Here is an 18,916-nt window from a genome sequence, read left to right as displayed (position 1 = left end):
TTTTAATTTTTCTTCATCATCTATACTAGCTCTGTACTGTAGTATGGATTTTATTTGACAATGACGACAAAGTTGTAAGTATTCAGATTTCCTGAACGATACTAATTTCTACGGCATCAAAAAATATCGATCAGAACCAAAGTTATGAATAGTGCTATTGTGAGCGTAAATGTGAGCTAGTTATGACGTTTCATTATCCAATCGGGCAACCGTTCAGTTCGTTTGAGTTAATTCAATTTTCCCAGTTTTTACAATATTGATCTCCGGTAGCAGCTGCTAGTGGATTTGGAATTACATTGATTTTTTGAGCGACATTGTTCTCACATTGTTCTTCTACTTGGCGGACATTGTTTGTAGGTCTTGTGGACTCTCTGATTAGTCTCAATATCCTCCTGATACTTGACAGAGTACCTTCTTTCAGACGAGTCATTCTCAAAAAGTAAAGGATGGGGTTAGCTGCAGAGTTAGCAGCTAAGAGTAGAGTGTTCACGGTGTTAAAGTAATAATGATGTGTGTCAAACTGATACAAACCAATGTACCATTCATAGTCATTAGTAAACCATATGTATGTTGTGAAGGTATAATGCATAGCTAGGGGTATGTTGCAGACTCCATAGAGCAGAGCAAACAGTAGAATTGTTACTGTCGCTCTATTCCTGGAACGTTGAAGCTCTTCTTGTTGCACTTGTACGCCACCTCTTCTGAGCAACACTGCTGATATGATGCAGCTCGTAGCAACAACAAAGGCCGGGGCAATGTAGGTTAAGTTTCTAATAACTAACAAGGTAGAGTACTCAGTCCCTTTAATTAAATTAACAGTTATAAATATGTTACAGCGTAATATGTCAGAGGAATAAGATATGACTGCAAACTTAAACACATTATACATTCTTATATTCCGGGCTAATGTCAGCACTGAATATGTTATAACTGATATAATGAGATATTTAATATTTTGTCGTTTAAAGGGTCTGAGCAGTGCAATTGTCCTGCTTATACTTAGACATATTACAAGAAAGATGCTCAATGACACTGATATATGCCATAAGTACACCCAAGCCACGCAGCCGTATTCACTTGCAAACCAGGGACCTGGTTGTCTGTTTGATAGGGATGAGATTCCAACTGGAAGAATTGCTATGCTGATCAAGATGTCATTCCCAGTTATAATCATGTAAATGACATTGGAGATGTCCATTTTCTGAGACTTGAAGTATATGAAACTGATTAGGTTTCCAACTGTTCCTATGAAGAAGAAAAGACAACAGATAGATCCGTAGGTCATATCTGCCTCTTCATTGTAGGCTGGTTCTGTCACTTCTGCATACGAAGATGTTGAATTCACCATTGTCATTCTGTTAAAGAAGTGTGTAGTATTTATAAGTTGACAAAATTGAAAATGTGAACATTAAAAAAGAGCAAAGAATACCCGCAGGTGAATAATAAAATTGAATTGTGATTTTCAGTGTAACTTTTGTTTGCATGATAGCCCGACAAAAAGCACGTGTACTTTATACAGAGTATAGAGTATAGAGTATAGAGTATAGAGTATAGAGTATAGAGTATAGAGTATAGAGTATAGAGTATAGAGTATAGAGCATAGAGCATAGAGCATAGAGTATAGAGTATAGAGTATAGAGTATAGAGTATAAAGTATAGAGTATCTCTATTATACAAAGAATTATCTTTGTTTGTACAATGTACGTTTGTACGACCACCCACGTGCAAATTAGGTAAAAAGCAAAAGATTGCAAAGTAACCATGGCAACGAGGGTTGTTACACGCACGTGCACGCACAAAGATTGTTAAAACGGCGTTTTTATCGATTTTTTTAATATTACGCTGTGTTTAGTGCAAGCAACATTTTCATCGGATGTATCTTCGGTGGGGATGAATACTTGACGATTAAAACTGACTGCCAAAGAATACTATTAGGTTCCTCCCTGTGACCACGGGCTTTCTAGTATAGTATAAAGTATAGAGTATAGAGTACTAACAGGAACCCGTCTAACCCTAAAGTGGTGTCAAGAAACAACAATATTTATTTATTACGCGATTTTGACACAGTTTGGCGGTCCGATTTTCGGGACATAAAGTTCTTATTCGTTACCTTTTTTTTCCTTATACTGATAAAAAGCCCATAAATGCATATTTGACCCAGCTAAAAAAGTTTCAACTTTATATCTCTCACGATTTAGAAGCCATAATAAACCCCAATGGATATATTTTAGACGAATATTGGTGAGCTTGGGCCCAAACTCGCCTATATCAGGGAGATTAAAATAGATCGCAAATACATATTAAATCGGTAATGGACTATAACTGCGAATTGATTAAACAACACGTGCACTTGAACAAAAAGCAGACATTTGAACTTTTGTTGTACTAACTTCCACAGATTTACCAAATAAATTAAAATTTATGACTGGTAACCGAACATCCGAGTCATGTGTCCAATGGCGTTAAAAAACACTGCACTAAAAAATGCAAATGCTTATTTCTTTGAAACCAATTCGAATACAAATGTTTGTTAGTCCAAGAGTTTAAAAGTTGAACATCAGGTGCTGAGAAAATGATCTCCTGTAGAGCACAATTCTAGGAGTGAGGTGAGAAACTAAGCTAGTAAATTTTCCGAGCCTCGACTTGAAGAATCGTAATCGACAATTTGCTCTCCTTTTTGCCGTAATTATTGTCTTTAAAAATCATGTCTTTAGCCACAAAAGTACCATTGCCGAAACATAGAGCTGGAGATAATTTTCCAAAAACCGTTCATGGATGAAAATTGTTCCCAATTTTCGACTAATGATTACTTTTAGATTTTTTGAAAAATAGATTATCATGATCGTAAGTTATATGAAGAAGCCACTATTATGAAAATTACTAAGACATTACTGTACAAGTCCGGCTCTTTGTGGGTGAAAAATAGTAACGTTACGCTACAAGCACTCGTACATAACAACGTCTTGGTTGATGTGGCTAGTGACCATCATTTAACATTTGCTAGATGTGACCACTGACCACGTACCATACATTCGTCCCAGACAATTAATAAAACAACTATTTCAAATGAAAGGTTATTTATTATTATTATTATAAAACAGGATCTTACCGACAAAAATGATTCTTAAAAATACCTTAATGCGGTAAACTGTACCCTTGAAAAAGATTTTCCCAACATCTGTTGCATGCAGCTATATCTCTAATTTCGTTCAATTCATGCAAGTTGTCCATTTGCAAATTTCTACTACTTAAATCACTTCTTAAAACCGATAACAAGTTCATTCTAGGTCTCCCCAATCTACCAATGAATAAATTATCTGATTCAATAGCAAAAGAGAGAGCCGTTTGGGCTGGGGTGTTCTCCATACTCCTGAGAATGTGTCCAAACATCTTCCACCGCTGGTGTTCAATACGCTTGGATAACTTTTCAACTTTGCACCTTTCATACAATGCTTTGTTGCTTATCATACCTTTAGGCCATTTGATGTTTAAAATGGACCTGAGGTGTCTACGATGGAGTGTGTCCATTTTCTCCATGGTTGCTTTCTTAGGACTCCAACTATTTGAGTTGTAAATCAAGGTTATTTAATATTTTAATTTATAAAGCAGACCTATGAATGCAATTGACCGCTCAAATCATGAAGTTTTACACTTTAATAGTTTCCACCTTGGTTTTATTACAATATTTCTTAATTATTATATTTATCTGTCCCGGGAACGTTGAAGCTCTTCTTGTTGTTGTTGCACTCGAACGGCACTTCTTCTGAGCAACACTGCTGACACTGAGAGCTGACAATTTGCAGATTTTTCCCGGAAGGAACCGAGCACATATTGCGAGTCACCTCAGACTGGCTGGCGGGAAGTTTCAAAACAAATAACAGTGGCGCACTCAATATTACACACTATATTGTATCATGCGCAAGTATCACATTACACATCTTACAGGAGCCACCGTCAATAGTTATAACACACATAACCCCGGCATGCGCAGGGATTATATTTCAATTTTTCCCGCGACGCGCGGGAAAAATTTATAATAATTTCGAGTGCGAAGCACGAGGAATTATTATGAAAATAACCCCGACGTGCTTTAGCACGAGGGGTTATTTTAATATAACTTAAGCGTGCCGGTGTTATGTGTTATAAACCCCTCCGGGTTAGTGCTAGGACCAACACATTTGACATTTTACTCTTAATTCTAGCTATATGAGATCAGTATGGAAAATATGAAATGGAATTGGGGACTACCAAATAAATACAACTAAGGTACTATGACATTTGAAATTGGCGTTATACCTAAACATTATTCCTCAGTCAGAACGTTGAATGAATATCGATAAGGGGCGTCGAGTTAAGCCTGGCAAGCGATAAAAGGTGGAGCTAATAATGATATCGTGTCATGAAGTTAATCAAAGTAGACGACTATAATACATGGCTTATATCAAACACGACAAAATTAACCGGACAAATGTAACCGTCGAAACAAGTTCTGGAACTGGTCCAATTAATATAATGTAAGAGTTTAAGTAATGTAAGTAGTGTGCGAGTGTGCTGGAGTTTTGCCAGCGCCTGCAATTAGACCGATACGTAGATCAAGTGTATTTATAGTTCTTACGTTAAGCCACAGGTCACGTGACATTTTTTACCAATGCGCGTCGTAGTAGTTAGTCACGTGATACACGTCATCAAAACACGTGACAGTACGCGGTTGAAATTCTCATGGAATATCAAAACAAAACAAATCTTGTTGAGCCAAATTAGCGGGGCGGGATTATAGAAGCTGTGCTATAATATGCCGGGGTTATTTATTCAGCGGGAAAAAACTAACAGCGGGAGCCGGGATTATCAGAATCTATCTAGCGGGAGCCGGGATTATCAGAATCTTATTCTATCCCGGAGGGGTTTATAACAAGAATATCTTCGCTTCTTCGGGCTGCAAATTCCCTCCATACCAGCAAGCTGTCGGGAATTACCACGTGAAGAAGCAGAGGTATTATTTTATTATAATAGCTTAGAATAATAAGCCCAGTTATAATCATGTAAATGACATTAGAGATGTCCCTTCTTTTTGACTTGAAGTATATGAAACTGATTAGGTTTCCAACTGTTCCGATGAGGAAGAAAAGATATTATTGGCATGACGTTCCAGTTTTAAACGGATCGAACAAAATTTGAAATTAGCGTTATTCACTGCTCATGGAGTCACATGCCAAATTTTCCTTTTTTTTATGTCGTTGTATTATGTTGATGAAACCAGTTACCAGGATATTAATTTGTGAGCTTGGGGCCCAGTTTTTCTCACAAAAATAAACATATAAATTCGTGCAGTGTATCACTTATAGATCTGAATATACTCATTAACTTAAAATACAGTTTGAACTGTAAACCTGGATTTGTGTCTCGATATTATTATCTAATTGCGAATGGACATTTGAATAAATTTATTATCATATTCAAGGTTTATTAACAACACATCGTTGTGATTTTACAGAAATAGTAATAATAGAAACAATAAGACTAGCAAAATACAGCAGTAGTATAGAGTATAGAGTTATAGACTATATACTATAGACTATAGACTATAGACTATAGACTATAGACTATAGACTATAGACTATAGACTATAGACTATAGACTATAGACTATAGACTATAGACTATAGACTATAGACTATAGTGAGTATAGACTATAGACTATAGACTATAGACTATAGACTATAGACTATAGACTATAGACTATAGTGAGTATAGACTATAGACTATAGACTATAGACTATAGACTATAGACTATAGACTATAGACTATAGTGAGTATAGACTATAGACTTTAGAGTAAATGCACATACAAATAATTATATTAGAAGATCCTGCTTCTAATATAATATTAGAGGATTAAAGCAATCTTGTCGTTCTTATTATAATTGAGTTCTGTCCAGATAAGATAGTAAAGTTCATATAGCAATAATTAGCACCTCGGAAAATATACCGAAAAATAAGAACCTCCAGTTCTTATAATTCGGTCTCTCCGGTAGCAACAGCTAGTGGATTTGGAGTTACGCTGATGTTCTGAGCGACATTGTTCTCACATTCTTCTTCACCTTGGCGGACATTGTTTGCAGCTCTTGTGGACTCTCTGATTAGTCTCGATATCCTCCTGATACTTGACAGAGTACCTTCCTTCAGACGAGGCATTCTCCAAAAGTAAAGGATGGGGTTAGCTGCAGAGTTAGCAGCTAAGAGTAGAGTTTCCACGGCGTTTTTGTAGTAGTCCTGTGTATCAAACTGATACAAACCATTGTACCATTCATAGTCATTAGTAAACCACATGTATGTTTTGAAGATATATGTAATAGCTAGGGGTATGTTGCAGACTCCATAGAGCAGAGCGAACATTAGAATTGTTACTGTCGCTCTATTCCTGGAACGTTGAAGCTCTTCTTGTTGAACGTAAACGCTACTTCTTTTTATCAGCACTGTTGATATGATGCAGCTCATAGCAACAACAAAAGCCGGGGCAATATAGGTTAAGTTTCTAATAACTAGCAAGGTAGAGAACTCAGTCCCTGTAATTAAATTACTAGTTACAAATATGTTACAGCGTAAGTAGTCAGAGGAATAATCTATGTGTGTAAACTCATACATATGGACTCTTATATTCATGGCTAATATCAGCACTGAATACGTTATCACCGATATAATAAGATATTTAATATTTTGTCGTTCAAAGGGTCTGAGCAGTGCAATTGTCCTTGTTGCACTCAAACATATTACAAGAAAGATGCTCAACGACACTGTTATATGCCATAAGTACATCCAAGCCACGCAGCCGTATTCACTTGCAAACCAGGGACCTGGTTGTCTGTTTGATAGGAATGAGATTCCAACTGGAAGAATTGCTATGCTGATCAAGATGTCATTTCCAGTTATAATCATGTAAATGACCTTAGAGATGTCCCTTCTATTTGACTTGAAGTAAATGAAGCTGACTAGGTTTCCAACTGTTCCGATGAGGAAGAAAAGACAACAGATAGATCCGTAGGCAATGTCTGCTGCCTTATTGAAGGCAAACTCTGTTGAATATGAAGATGTTGAATATAAAGATGTTGAGTAGTCCATTCTGTTAAAAATATAACAATTTACGTCATAATTTCATAAAAACGTCATAATTTCCAGAATTAAGATTCTTAGTACAATTGATATCAATGAATAAATATTAGAAACTCAATGTAAGAATTTGATGTAATGAAAATTGTTTCTGCCATTTAGTTATAACATGAAAATCGTCAAATTGATATAAATCTACCTCATATTATAGGAAAAGTACCCACAGGTGGAAGATAAAATAGCATAGTGATTACAATTCTTGGTTGCATGATAGCCCGACTAAAAGCACGTGTACTTCGGGAGACAATTGCAGGACAGTGTGCCGGAAGTTCGCTGATTTTATTGGACGTAAATTATGCTCATGAATTCTCGTGTTATATTTTTCACTTTAAGACCCATATATTGATAATTAGACTAAAAACCATATTAAGGGGGGGGGGGGGGGGTTCACCCTGATTTTTTTGTGAAACTTGGTTTCGAGATAGCAGTTGACCAACAAACTAGGACCGGTGACCAAACTTTTGAGGGGGTCCCGGACCCCAACCGCCAAACGGTGCCCGCGGGGCAGCCACGCCTATATTTGGTTCAAATTAGGCCCAATTTAGCCAAATACCCTGAACATGCCCTAAACCCAAGTTTTAGGTGCTCTACTTGTAGCTAGTGGTCCCCTAAACTCATATATGAATTTTAATCAAGATTGGACAACAAATTACTGAGTTATGAGCTAAAAACTGTATGCCCATATTTGGGCATACACACTAAATTTGATCGATTTTGGCCCATAAATAGGTCAAATATCAATATTTTTGAATGAAACCAACTTAATATGAAAGGTAAGCCTAAACTACACATTCTCTATGATTATCAGCTCAATATCTAGCTAACTGTGGATTCTGTGTTCAAATAATCGCAAAAAATGAACAAAATCGCCCATATCTCAGTTCGCGATACCTTAATTCCCAAAAATTTGGGCGACAAAAAATTTGAGCGGGCCCCTCGCCCAAATTTTTTGCAGACCAAATAAATTGCATAAATCTTTTCCGTCTGCTAAATTTTTTGCTAACCAAACTTTTGGCATTTGGCCTGTGGCCCTGAAATCTATAGAAAGATGGCTTTTTCTTCATATCCAAGTGAAATAATATTTGAAATTTTAGTTTTCTAATCTGTCATTCATGGCTTAACCAAGTGAAATGACAAATTTCACTAAAAATGAACGATTTTTAGTGGAAAATCGTTCATTTTTCGAAGAATTTGTGCCCAAATTTTTGGTCGCCTAATGAGTTCAAATTTTCTGCCCAAATTTTTCGGGCTCAAATAAATTGTGCTCAATATAATGGCACACAAATTTTTGGGAACTAAGGTAATTGCAAAACTGACTTCGCTCAAAAAATAGAACTCAATAGGGTTTCAATATTTTTTCATGAATTTTTCAGAATCAACGTAGAATCGCCTCATGACCTTAAGTTTTGTATTAGAATTTTGAGTTAGGCCTTTAAAAAAATTTGGCGGCCAAATTCTGAAATTTGCCGGGCATTTTTCAGAATTTGGCCTACACATCAAAAACCTACATTTTGATATATTTTAATATCCCTACAATTAGTAGATTTATATTCTTCGTTAAGATTTACAAGATAAGCCATTTGTTAGTCCCCTGAACTCATACACGAATTTACATCCAGTTTGGACAAAAAATGGCCGTGTTATGAGCCAAAAACTATATACCATATTTGGAAACACAAACAAAATGTGATAGCTTTTGGCCCCGAAAATGATTCAATTTCAATATTTTTGTATGAGACTTTAACTTTAGATCATAGACTAGAATCCCGACTGCATGACCCTGTCACAACTTAACCATGTAATCACCATGTTATAACCAAAATTACGTAATCATGACCTACCCCCCCCCCCCCCTCCCCTTTTTTTGACTTTTTCCCTGGAAAACACTTTTCTCTACGTTTCATTATGAGTGTAATCATTAACCCCCGCCCCCCCCCCCCCCCCCCCCCCCCCCCTCCGCTGATTACGTAATATCTGAACGCCCCCTAAATAAAAAATAACAAAAATAAAATATTAATCGATGCAATTTCGAATTGCACAGAAACTGGCTTACCACATGTGTAGTCATGTATAATTGGCAAAGAAAAATTACGCTTTTTATTGTCAAAGATTACAAATCTGAGCCAGGTGTGTTCATTACCAGGTTTGTCAGCTGCAAATAATTTGCTACAGAGACCTTTAATTAAGTGAGACTTCATGAAATATACTACTTGTATTGTTACTGTATTAGTATATGTACTAGTGTAACCCGGCCTTCGGCCGGGATTTCACTGCCGCAGTTAAAAAGGGTAGGAGTAAATACCCGCTGAGTCAAAACCCGCATTAGGTGGCCACATAGTATCTTAACCAATAATTTTATAATCAGTTCTTTCTTGTGGATAATTAAGTCATAATTAGGCACCACATTCCATGATCATAAGGTCCGAACACCGACTATTACACCTCATTACTCCCGTCTTGAACTGCTTTCCATTTGTATTTAAATCGTTTTAGAAATTAACCCTTGTTGACTCCGCACCACACCCACCTATTATATTTGAAAACACGCATAACATTTTCGTATGAAAGTATGAACCCTCTCTGCAGTCCAAACAGACCCCAAACACTAACAGTGCCCCCTCCCTAATAAGCTTACGGTATAAAATTACAACGAATCTTTCCGGGCTAACTCAATTATGCAGCTACATATACAGTAATGGGAAAGAGAGCGAGACCCGTAACTATTGCTATTCTGCTCAAGCCATTTTATGTAACATTTGTGGTACAAAACCATCAATTAAACCACTTACCACCTACCGATTAAAAAACCCTTAACCATTTGTGATTTGTCTTGGTCAGAGTTTTGTCGGCACTATACCGAAAAAACCAGCCCCGTAACTCTTACCGTTTTCTTGATTAAGCCGCTCAGAAATTACACACGCACGCACGCACACACACACAGAAAACACACATCTTGAAAATATTATTATAGATATTTGTGATGGGAACAAAATCAAATATATTATGGCACTAATGCCTATTCTGCTGTTAGGAGAGAAATCATTGAATCGATTTAATGATTGAATTTAAAAGGCAATTTGAGCAGGTGCTTGTTTACGGGCCGCGCTCAGCCTGTCTTTATTCGGCGGAATCTTTATTCGGCGGAATCTTTATTATATGTAGTATGTACCCTTAAGATCGAATGGCTGCTGAAAAAAGATTTGTTGCCAGTAGGAAGTTTACCATCTTTATAAAAATAATTCACAAATCCTGGCATTACGGCTCTAATACCTTTCTTTTGTTGGTTTTGGACGTGAAGCCCCAGACCAAGGAGCAATAGTTTAGGTGTGACTGAATAAAACTGTGGTAGATTTGAATTCTAACTTCTAAGGGAATGTATGATTTAATTTTGTACAGTATGCCAACATAACGGGCCGTTTTACACTTTAAAGCTTTTAAGTGAGATGACCAACTTAATTTTTCATCAAGAATCACACCTAAGAAATTAGCTTCGCTCAAGCGCAAAATATTGACGTTGTTTATGATAATTGGGGAAAGATTAGGTACCTTCTGCCGGGAAAATATCATATAATTAGTTTTTTTGAGATTAATAATTAATCTATTGACATCAACCCATTTTACCAAAGATTGGGACAGTACATTTAGTTGATCTTCAAATTCATATATGTTGTTACCGGATATGATAATATTGGCATCATCTGAATATAAAATGAACTTTGCCAGTGTGCTTATGCCAGGTAAGTCATTAATGTATAGGACAAAGAGTAGAGGACCTAGGATGCTGCCTTGCGGTACTCTATACTTCATATCCCTGCACGAGGAGTCAGCACCATTAATACTAACATATTGTTTTCTATTTGTAAGGTATGACTTAAACCATTTATTAGCAATACCTCTTATACCGTAATGATTAAGCTTGTTTAGAAGTATATCGTGATCTACCATATCGAAGGCCTTAGAAAAGTCGATGAGGAGGAGAAGAGAAATTTGCTTTTTATGCAATGAGTAAATAGGGGTGTATTGAGCATCCAAAAGTGCATGTTCACAAGATCTACCGGCCCTAAATCCATACTGTCGTTCGTATAAACTTGAATTTTGATTCAAGAATTCATCCTGTAGATCCTGTTTTAAAGGTATATTGGGGCACGAAGTGAGGTGTCGAGGACTGTTGTACTTGAATACAATTACAAGATCTAGACCTATCAGAAATACAATGGTGGCATTTTTTATAGAAATGGCTATGGGCTTCGAGACAATACCAGCTGAAATTAAAACAGGCAGGCAAAAAAATCTTTGATTCTTTAATCCTCATCAAAACTGTTATGGTTTAAAAAGACGAGAGAAAAAGAACAGAATACGAGGTCAGAAGAAATAATTTCACTACTGGGTAACAATATCAGACCAGACTAAGAAGTCACGGACTTACTGGTCTGTGTGTTGGTATTTATAGACATGCAGCCCTAGAGCGAATCAGAATGCAGGATCGATATCACGTGACCATGGGCAAGCCAATACGTGTTGTACGAACAATGTTGGCTTTGTTTAGGGTTAAGGTTAGGTACTACATAGATTATTTTTAACAAAAGGTGGTAAATTTCCTAAAAGGAATAAGAACGATCATGCCCAACCTGTCCGTTAGATAAACGTGATATAACAGATGCTGATAATAATAGATACAGAAATTAGTTGACCATCGAAATCATTTTGACGAAACATTTTGATAAGAAGTAATGATTGGAACAAATCGTCGAATTGAATTTGATTGTTCTGGAAAGCCAATCAAATTCAAAATCATAATGACGTGTTCAAAGCTATCTATTATTGTAAAATTAGTTGACCATCAATAATTTTGACCCTGGACTCCGTGTCTGGCTTGTCTGGCTTGTTGATTAAATTACTGTATCAGACATTACATCTTTAGATAGTATTTTAACTGAGCATTTTTCTTGTTCAGCGTCCTCGAAAACATAGGGTTACAAGGTTTTCGCTTCGATTTTCATCAATAAAAAATCCTTCTATTTTCGATTCTCTGGGCCAGCTGTCTGCTGGGTTTCAGAAGGTGGTACCAGATGCTGCTATAATTGAGCGCTCAGCTCCTATAATTGGATCCAATTACACGCGATACACTATATTAGCTATATTATTCCATATAAGGCCTGATCAAGTAGCTTGAGCTCTGGTGACGTCACAAAATATCCTAGTCGGCATACGACACGTTACGAATGTGATCACGTGCCCGAGGATTTACGAATCAAGGTCACGTGATAGGTTTAGCGGTCACGTGATAGGACCGACTGTCAGGTGACCTCAGTTATCCCTTCTATGGCACGAGTAGCTGCAATTGATCAGGTCTTAATTGGGCTGCAATCCTTGACAGGCCTATACTTACCCAATTTTAAATGAACGATATCTCATTCTACAGAATGATGAGAGTGTAAAGATAATGCTTCCCGGAATCAGCACAATGAAGGGTACAAGATGCTGTTGGAATTTCAATTATTCATCTTCCGCCCAGAGTCCCTACAACCCTGTGTTGTCAGAAATCGTATAAATCGAAGTGCACACTCAACTACTCCCTGCTACTAAAGTACCTATATGTGTAAAACTGATTACGGAGGCGGGAGGGTCAAAAATTGTCCAAAAAGTGATTACTTAATATGTTAACGGTCCCCACTCCCCAAGGACCTGAATCCTTGTGGTGATGTGCCATTTTAGGCACATCGCCATTGATTTTATTATTTTACTAGAAAAATGGTATATAATATGTATTATGTACCATGGCATGGGCTGTACATCAATATTCAACAATCAGTACATACATTACTTATCAGTGTTGACATTATCAATAAGTTAATTAATTTATGATAAGTTAAATACATTAAAACTCATTATACAAACTAATAATCAGTCATAATTACATAACTAATAATAACATTATTTCCAGGAGTCAATACTACGCTCGGAGGACGTGCCGTTACCGACAGTTTGTTACGCTAAGTTTGGAGCTCTCGGTTCCCTGGAGTCAGTAGTTAGCGGGGACCATCCTAACGAGAACAACATTCATGTTAGTTATATTAGTAATATTAGTGATATTAGTAATATTAGTGATATTAGTTATATTAGTAATATTAGTAATATTACAACTGTTTGTGCACACACTTCTTTCAAAATGTTTCACATTTCTTTCAAAATGTTTCATATTTCTTTCAAAATGTTTCATAATCTTTCTTCAAAATTTCATTCTTTGTTAAATTTGCGACTAATGTTTTGAATTAGATATCAGTCCTGTTGGACAGCGTTAAACTAAAAAAAGGCCCGACCTTTTCAATTTGTTTAGACCATAGAAAATATTTGTAACTAATTATTATATAGTTGCTAAGGAACCATTCGTGAGCCTTTTTTACGCAATTAGCTATTGTATAGAAATTTCGCTAGAAGGTTAATTTTTCCCGAACCCCTTCCTTAAAGCTGGCTGATGTGAAATGTGAACGATCCCTTAATAAATTAGAAGCGGAGTTATTTTGATTTTAAAGTCGCGAAAGCGCTAAAAAAGGGCGTGGTCAATTGCGCAAAACTGCCCCATATTCAGAAAGTCTACCCGAGCCAAATTTGATCCTGAAGGGGCCCTTGAGCCGTTCCTCAAACCTCGGGTGGAAGACTTTTCTACGGGAATATTCTCAGATCCTTGATTATAAGAGGGTGTACAGCCTTAACATCCCTTTCTTCAGGTGTCTATGAATGGAATCGACCTGCTAGGCCCCAAGGTGTCAGTTGAAGATTCTGTGATGGTCCTCAGCAAATTGAGCCTCATCATCAACGATGGTAACTAGTTTAATCATTGTAAAACGCAAGGAAATATTCTGTTTTCTTTAACTGGACATTTATTGTGGCACTACAAGTTGAATTGTGGGTGCGTATGGTTTCCTTTAATTGTCTCTTGTTTCAGCGTTGCTGCAGAAGTCCTTTTCCTCGACGCCCTCTAAACCACTAAAACCTATGTCACGTGATACACCCCCTATGTCACGTGATACACCCCCTATGTCTCCTCTATCATTTGAAAACAAAGCTGCTTCTGTTAGAATCACTAATGGCACTAATGGTAATATTAATATATTTTATATATATAAAGCGAGACGATTATATATATAATTAAATAGGAAATAATTATTTTAGTCTCTTGAGTTTTGTCACCACTTTAGACGGGTTCCTGCTAGTATTAATAATGGCCCATCTTGGTTTTATAACCTGCAATGTTGCAGTCCACATATCCAATAGCAATGCCCACTAATATCACTGATATTAGTACTATAAAACCCGCGCGTAACTAATCGAAAATCCTCAGGTTTATCAAAAGAGAACATCACTCCAAGTTCACTGAACGATACAGCCATGACCAGTTCGGAGAAGGACGTTATGAAGGAGTTTGAGGATACCGTAAACGATATCATGATCCAAGGTAGGACATATCACCTGGCAGAAAACATTTCCTTGTGTTTCACCTGCCAGAAAACCTTTTCTTGTGTTTCTGGTCAGACCTGTATGTGCTTCTACAATCTATAATCTATACTTCTAAAAGCACTGTTTATCTGCTCGTTGTTGTAATATGCTGCATGCTAATTCTGCTAATTAGTACTGTTTACTGCTAATTAGCTGCTAATTCTGCTAATTAGTTCTGTTTACCGCTAATTAGCTGCTAATTACCGCTAAAATGCTTGTACCTTTCTTATCTGCTGCATGTTCTTCTTATCTTGTTTTTCAGAAAACCTTATTCCTCCTCCCCGCAAAATTATTTACCTGGAGGGAAAAGAACGTCGACTCACCTCTAACTTAGAAGCTATCGCTGAAATTGAACAAGTAGCTGCGAATAAAGGTTCCCTTCCATCCGATCTTGGTCCGCTTTCAAGTGAGAAAGAGTCTTCAAAAATAGGCACTAAAACCCTTCAGTCTAAATGTGAGATGAAACAAAACTTGGAAAAAGAAACTGCAGAGGTGGATAATGGAAAAGACAACTCTAAAAAAGACTTGACAAACAAAGCTTCAGCAAACTCCAATGTCCATAAAAATCCAAAAGAGAGTCCTAAACCGAGTCCGAAGTCGAGTCCATTGCCTCCGCAGAGGACCCTGGCACCTGTCTTGAAGCTTCCTACTCAGAATAAGACCAAGGTCACCAGCAGGATACCTGTTCCACGTAAAATTACCCCTCCAGGTAAACTTGCACATATTCATAATTAATTTTAGCATAATTATTACTTATTAAGTAATTTAGAAGGACTAATTTTTCGTATTTATTCGGATATTTGATCGGTGAATTATAGAGCTTCTAAATTAATTCCGATCTGAAAACCGATGGGTTTATCCAATCTGAAAGTGAAATAGGTTAAGGGGTCCAATTTAGGAGGATTTAACTACATGTCTGCTTTCAATTCATATATTTTCAATAACCATGGCCTGACTAACCGCTAAGGTTGAAAAACTGTATTTGTTATCCAGCAGTGGTCCACACAGTTGTGCATTGCTCATTGATTATTTTGTGCTGCTCTAACCTTTGTGGTGATAATTTAAGAAATCTATACCGAATAACAATACGTCTAAGGATTTAATTAAAAACGGAACGTTATTCAAATTCCCTTATGTAAAGATGTAAAGCCCCACTATTTTTTGCCCCACTATTTTTTGCCCCACTATTTTTTGCCCCACTATTTTTTGCCCCACTATTTTGAACTGTCCCTAGAGCGTGGTGTACGAAGCTTGGCAGCGTTCCCATTTCGTGTGCTACTCCAGCTCCTTATGTCCTTCTTATATGGTATCTGATCACGTGATCATATCACGTGATCGCGTGACTTGTGATCAATTTCATTGCAGCATTATATCACTGCTAGAACAGTGGTGATGTGTGATTAGATTACAGCCATAGCATTATCTTCAGTAGTTTTGTAAGGTAAAAACCGCGTTTTATTCATTTAATATCTTTCTGTTTTCTTTATCTCACTGCTGAGTTAAGTTACAATATTTTTATCTCCGATACAAATTAGTCCATTAATAATGATTAAAGATAATCTGCGCTCTTCAATTATACAGAATTTATTTATTGTTTTGTATCCTATCTAATTCAGCATGAAATAGCAAGAGCAATAATTTCAACTTATATAAACAAATATATTAAATACAGTTGCAAGTTAGGGCGAAGTTAACTAGTATCGAGAAGTGATTGTACTTAATGAAGTAATGATCTAATTAATTAATTGGCTGAGTAAAATCATTGTGTCATCATTTGTCATCGATGACCCCTGTTTTTGCTAAAAATTATCGCTTGCTATCTTCTCTTATCTCCCTTTGAATATTATCTCTCTTCTTCTTATCTCATTTCACTATTTACTATAGATAATTCTCGATTAACAATCCAGTTAAATTATCATTTGATAATAATTATCAAACAATCATTATTTAAGATTTATAACATTCCACAGAGCCCACTAGTGTTAAAACCGAACATTATGTATATATACATAATATACATAATATTATGTATATATATACATAATAAACATAATATAATAATGAATATTATGTATATTATATACATAATATTATGTTATTTATAACATTCCACAGAGCCCACTAGTGTTAAAACCGAATCTCCCGTCACATCTCTACCTGATCTCACAGTGGAAGCCACGCCCACAACTAGCCTTGTTACTGTTGTCAAGGAGGAAGAACAGGAAGAGACAGAGGAACAGGAGGAGGTAAAGGAGGAGGTAGTAGAGGAAAAGGGAGAAGATGAACTTGGTTAGTGGGCATTAATATTCCTGAGCAAAGTCTTGTAGATTTACATGCTAAAACTTGTCGGTACGCTGCTCAATTGATTACATAGTCGCACATTAATTGAACGCTAGAGGCCCTAGCTTTAATTTTAATGACCGTTCAAATAAAGTCCGACATGGTAGTTAAATTAAATATATTAAATGAATGCCTTTGGGCGTCCATTTTAATGTCCGTTCAAAATTATGTCCGTTCACGCAATGTCCGGTCAAATAACTTCCGATAAGGTTATCATATAGGGACTAGTAAAGTGAATTGAAAGCAGCAGTTCAGATTTGTGATTACTGAGAACAACATCCCCTTCTCGTATTCTTAATTATCCTAACCACTTCTGCTCATGAATATTCAGCTGTTGCGCGGCTCAGTTAAACCCTGTTTTATCACGTGTGCTCCTTCATAATCCTTGATGAAATGATAAATCGTCATCCCTTAGATTTTGGCAAGATAGAAGAGGAAGAAGAAGGAGTGGAAGATGAGTGGGAGAGTGAGGGTAGCTGGGAGACAGAGGATGACAACACGGTAATTATCTTATTAATTAAATTGATTAGTCGATTAAGTAATTATTCGATTACTTAATTTAACGATTGATATGCCAATGAGATTGATCGATAAATACTATTTAGTACTACTGAAAAAGCGAAACGTTGTTTGAGCAAGTGACAGAGATCAACCAATCACTGTTGAGCATTGGTTATATAAATTATAATTTTGGTTTGTTTGTAAGGGAACTGCAGCTTCAAACAGGACTTTAACTTTAAATTCTAACTTTATCTTAGAAATAGTAGGTTGTTGCACGTGACCAAACCTGCCGCAATGTAGGAGTCAGACCGTGATAATCACGTGATCCGACAAGCCATAATATAAGATGATTTGTATCACCTTAGGTACTTATAGTTCTCCGTAATCAAGGGCACATAATTAGTCACATTCGGAATGAGATTTAATTGAAGTGGTCTTCCTTTCTAGAGTACATTGTACGCATGCCCAGGTCGATAGGGCTCGATACATGAGAGTACATATTTTTTGCTGCTAGAATAATATATACTATGCATTATGCAATTGTTCAAAAAAGTCTCCAAGTCTTCAAAATGTTATTTTGTGCATCAATTCAAATTGTTGATGAGGAAATTTTTTAATGTTTATATACAATTAACAATTATTATATACAATTAACAGTCGTTCACAAATAATTCACACAAGTGAATTGTCCGTCCAGTCATTCGTAAATTATTCAATTTACTGTCCATGGTGGGGTGGGCCATGGTGGCCGTGGGGTGGGCCATGGTGGGGTGGGCCATGGTGAGGTCCGCCGTGAGGTCCACCGTGAGGTCCACCATGAGGTCCACCGTGAGGTCCACCATGAGGTCCACCATGAGGTCCACCGTGAGGTCCACCATGAGGTCCACCATGAGGTCCACCATGAGGTCCACCGTGAGGTCCGCCATGAGGTCCACCGTGAGGTCCGCCATGAGGTCCACCATGAGGTCCACCGTGAGGTCCACCATGAGGTCCACCATGAGGTCCGCCATGAGGTCCACCGTGAGGTCCGCCATGAGGTCCACCGTGAGGTCCGCCATGAGGTCCGCCATGAGGTCCACCGTGAGGTCCGCCATGAGGTCCACCATGAGGTCCGCCATGAGGTCCACCGTGAGGTCCGCCATGAGGTCCACCATGAGGTCCACCGTGAGGTCCGCCATGAGGTCCGCCATGAGGTCCACCGTGAGGTCCACCGTGAGGTCCACCGTGAGGTCCGCCATGTCCATGTCCGCCATGTCCAGCTGCCTTTCTTGCCGCTGCCTTCTTAGCTGCAGCTGCCTTCTTTGCTGCAGCTGCCTTTTTCGCTGCTGCCGCCTTTTTCGCTGCCGCCGCCTTTACTGCGGCCTGGTATTTAGCATACAGTTTCTGGTTAGCGACCATCCGGCTGTTAGCCTGGGT

General features: G+C 37.4%; 1 protein-coding gene across 2 annotated transcripts in view; it reads left to right on the top strand.

Annotated features, from left to right (window-relative positions):
- Window positions 1-18,916, top strand: part of LOC134814068 (uncharacterized) — an 86,092-nt gene that overhangs the window by 44,704 nt on the left and 22,472 nt on the right. The window contains exons 15-21 of one of the 2 annotated variants that reach the window (XM_063822071.1): window positions 13,107-13,226; window positions 13,891-13,984; window positions 14,109-14,261; window positions 14,505-14,618; window positions 14,922-15,368; window positions 16,775-16,948; window positions 17,415-17,500. In XM_063822071.1, coding sequence (XP_063678141.1) covers window positions 13,107-13,226; window positions 13,891-13,984; window positions 14,109-14,261; window positions 14,505-14,618; window positions 14,922-15,368; window positions 16,775-16,948; window positions 17,415-17,500 — 1,188 coding nt within the window. The remainder of the gene's footprint in view (window positions 1-13,106; window positions 13,227-13,890; window positions 13,985-14,108; window positions 14,262-14,504; window positions 14,619-14,921; window positions 15,369-16,774; window positions 16,949-17,414; window positions 17,501-18,916) is intronic. The other variant, XM_063822072.1, reaches the window with a different exon arrangement.

This window comes from Bolinopsis microptera, chromosome 4 (genome assembly GCF_026151205.1).
Source record: "Bolinopsis microptera isolate Bmic1 chromosome 4, MBARI_Bmic_1.0, whole genome shotgun sequence".
NCBI lineage: Eukaryota > Metazoa > Ctenophora > Tentaculata > Lobata > Bolinopsidae > Bolinopsis > Bolinopsis microptera.
Note: the sequence above shows the minus strand (reverse complement) of the source record. Positions and strands in the feature narration are given on the sequence as shown.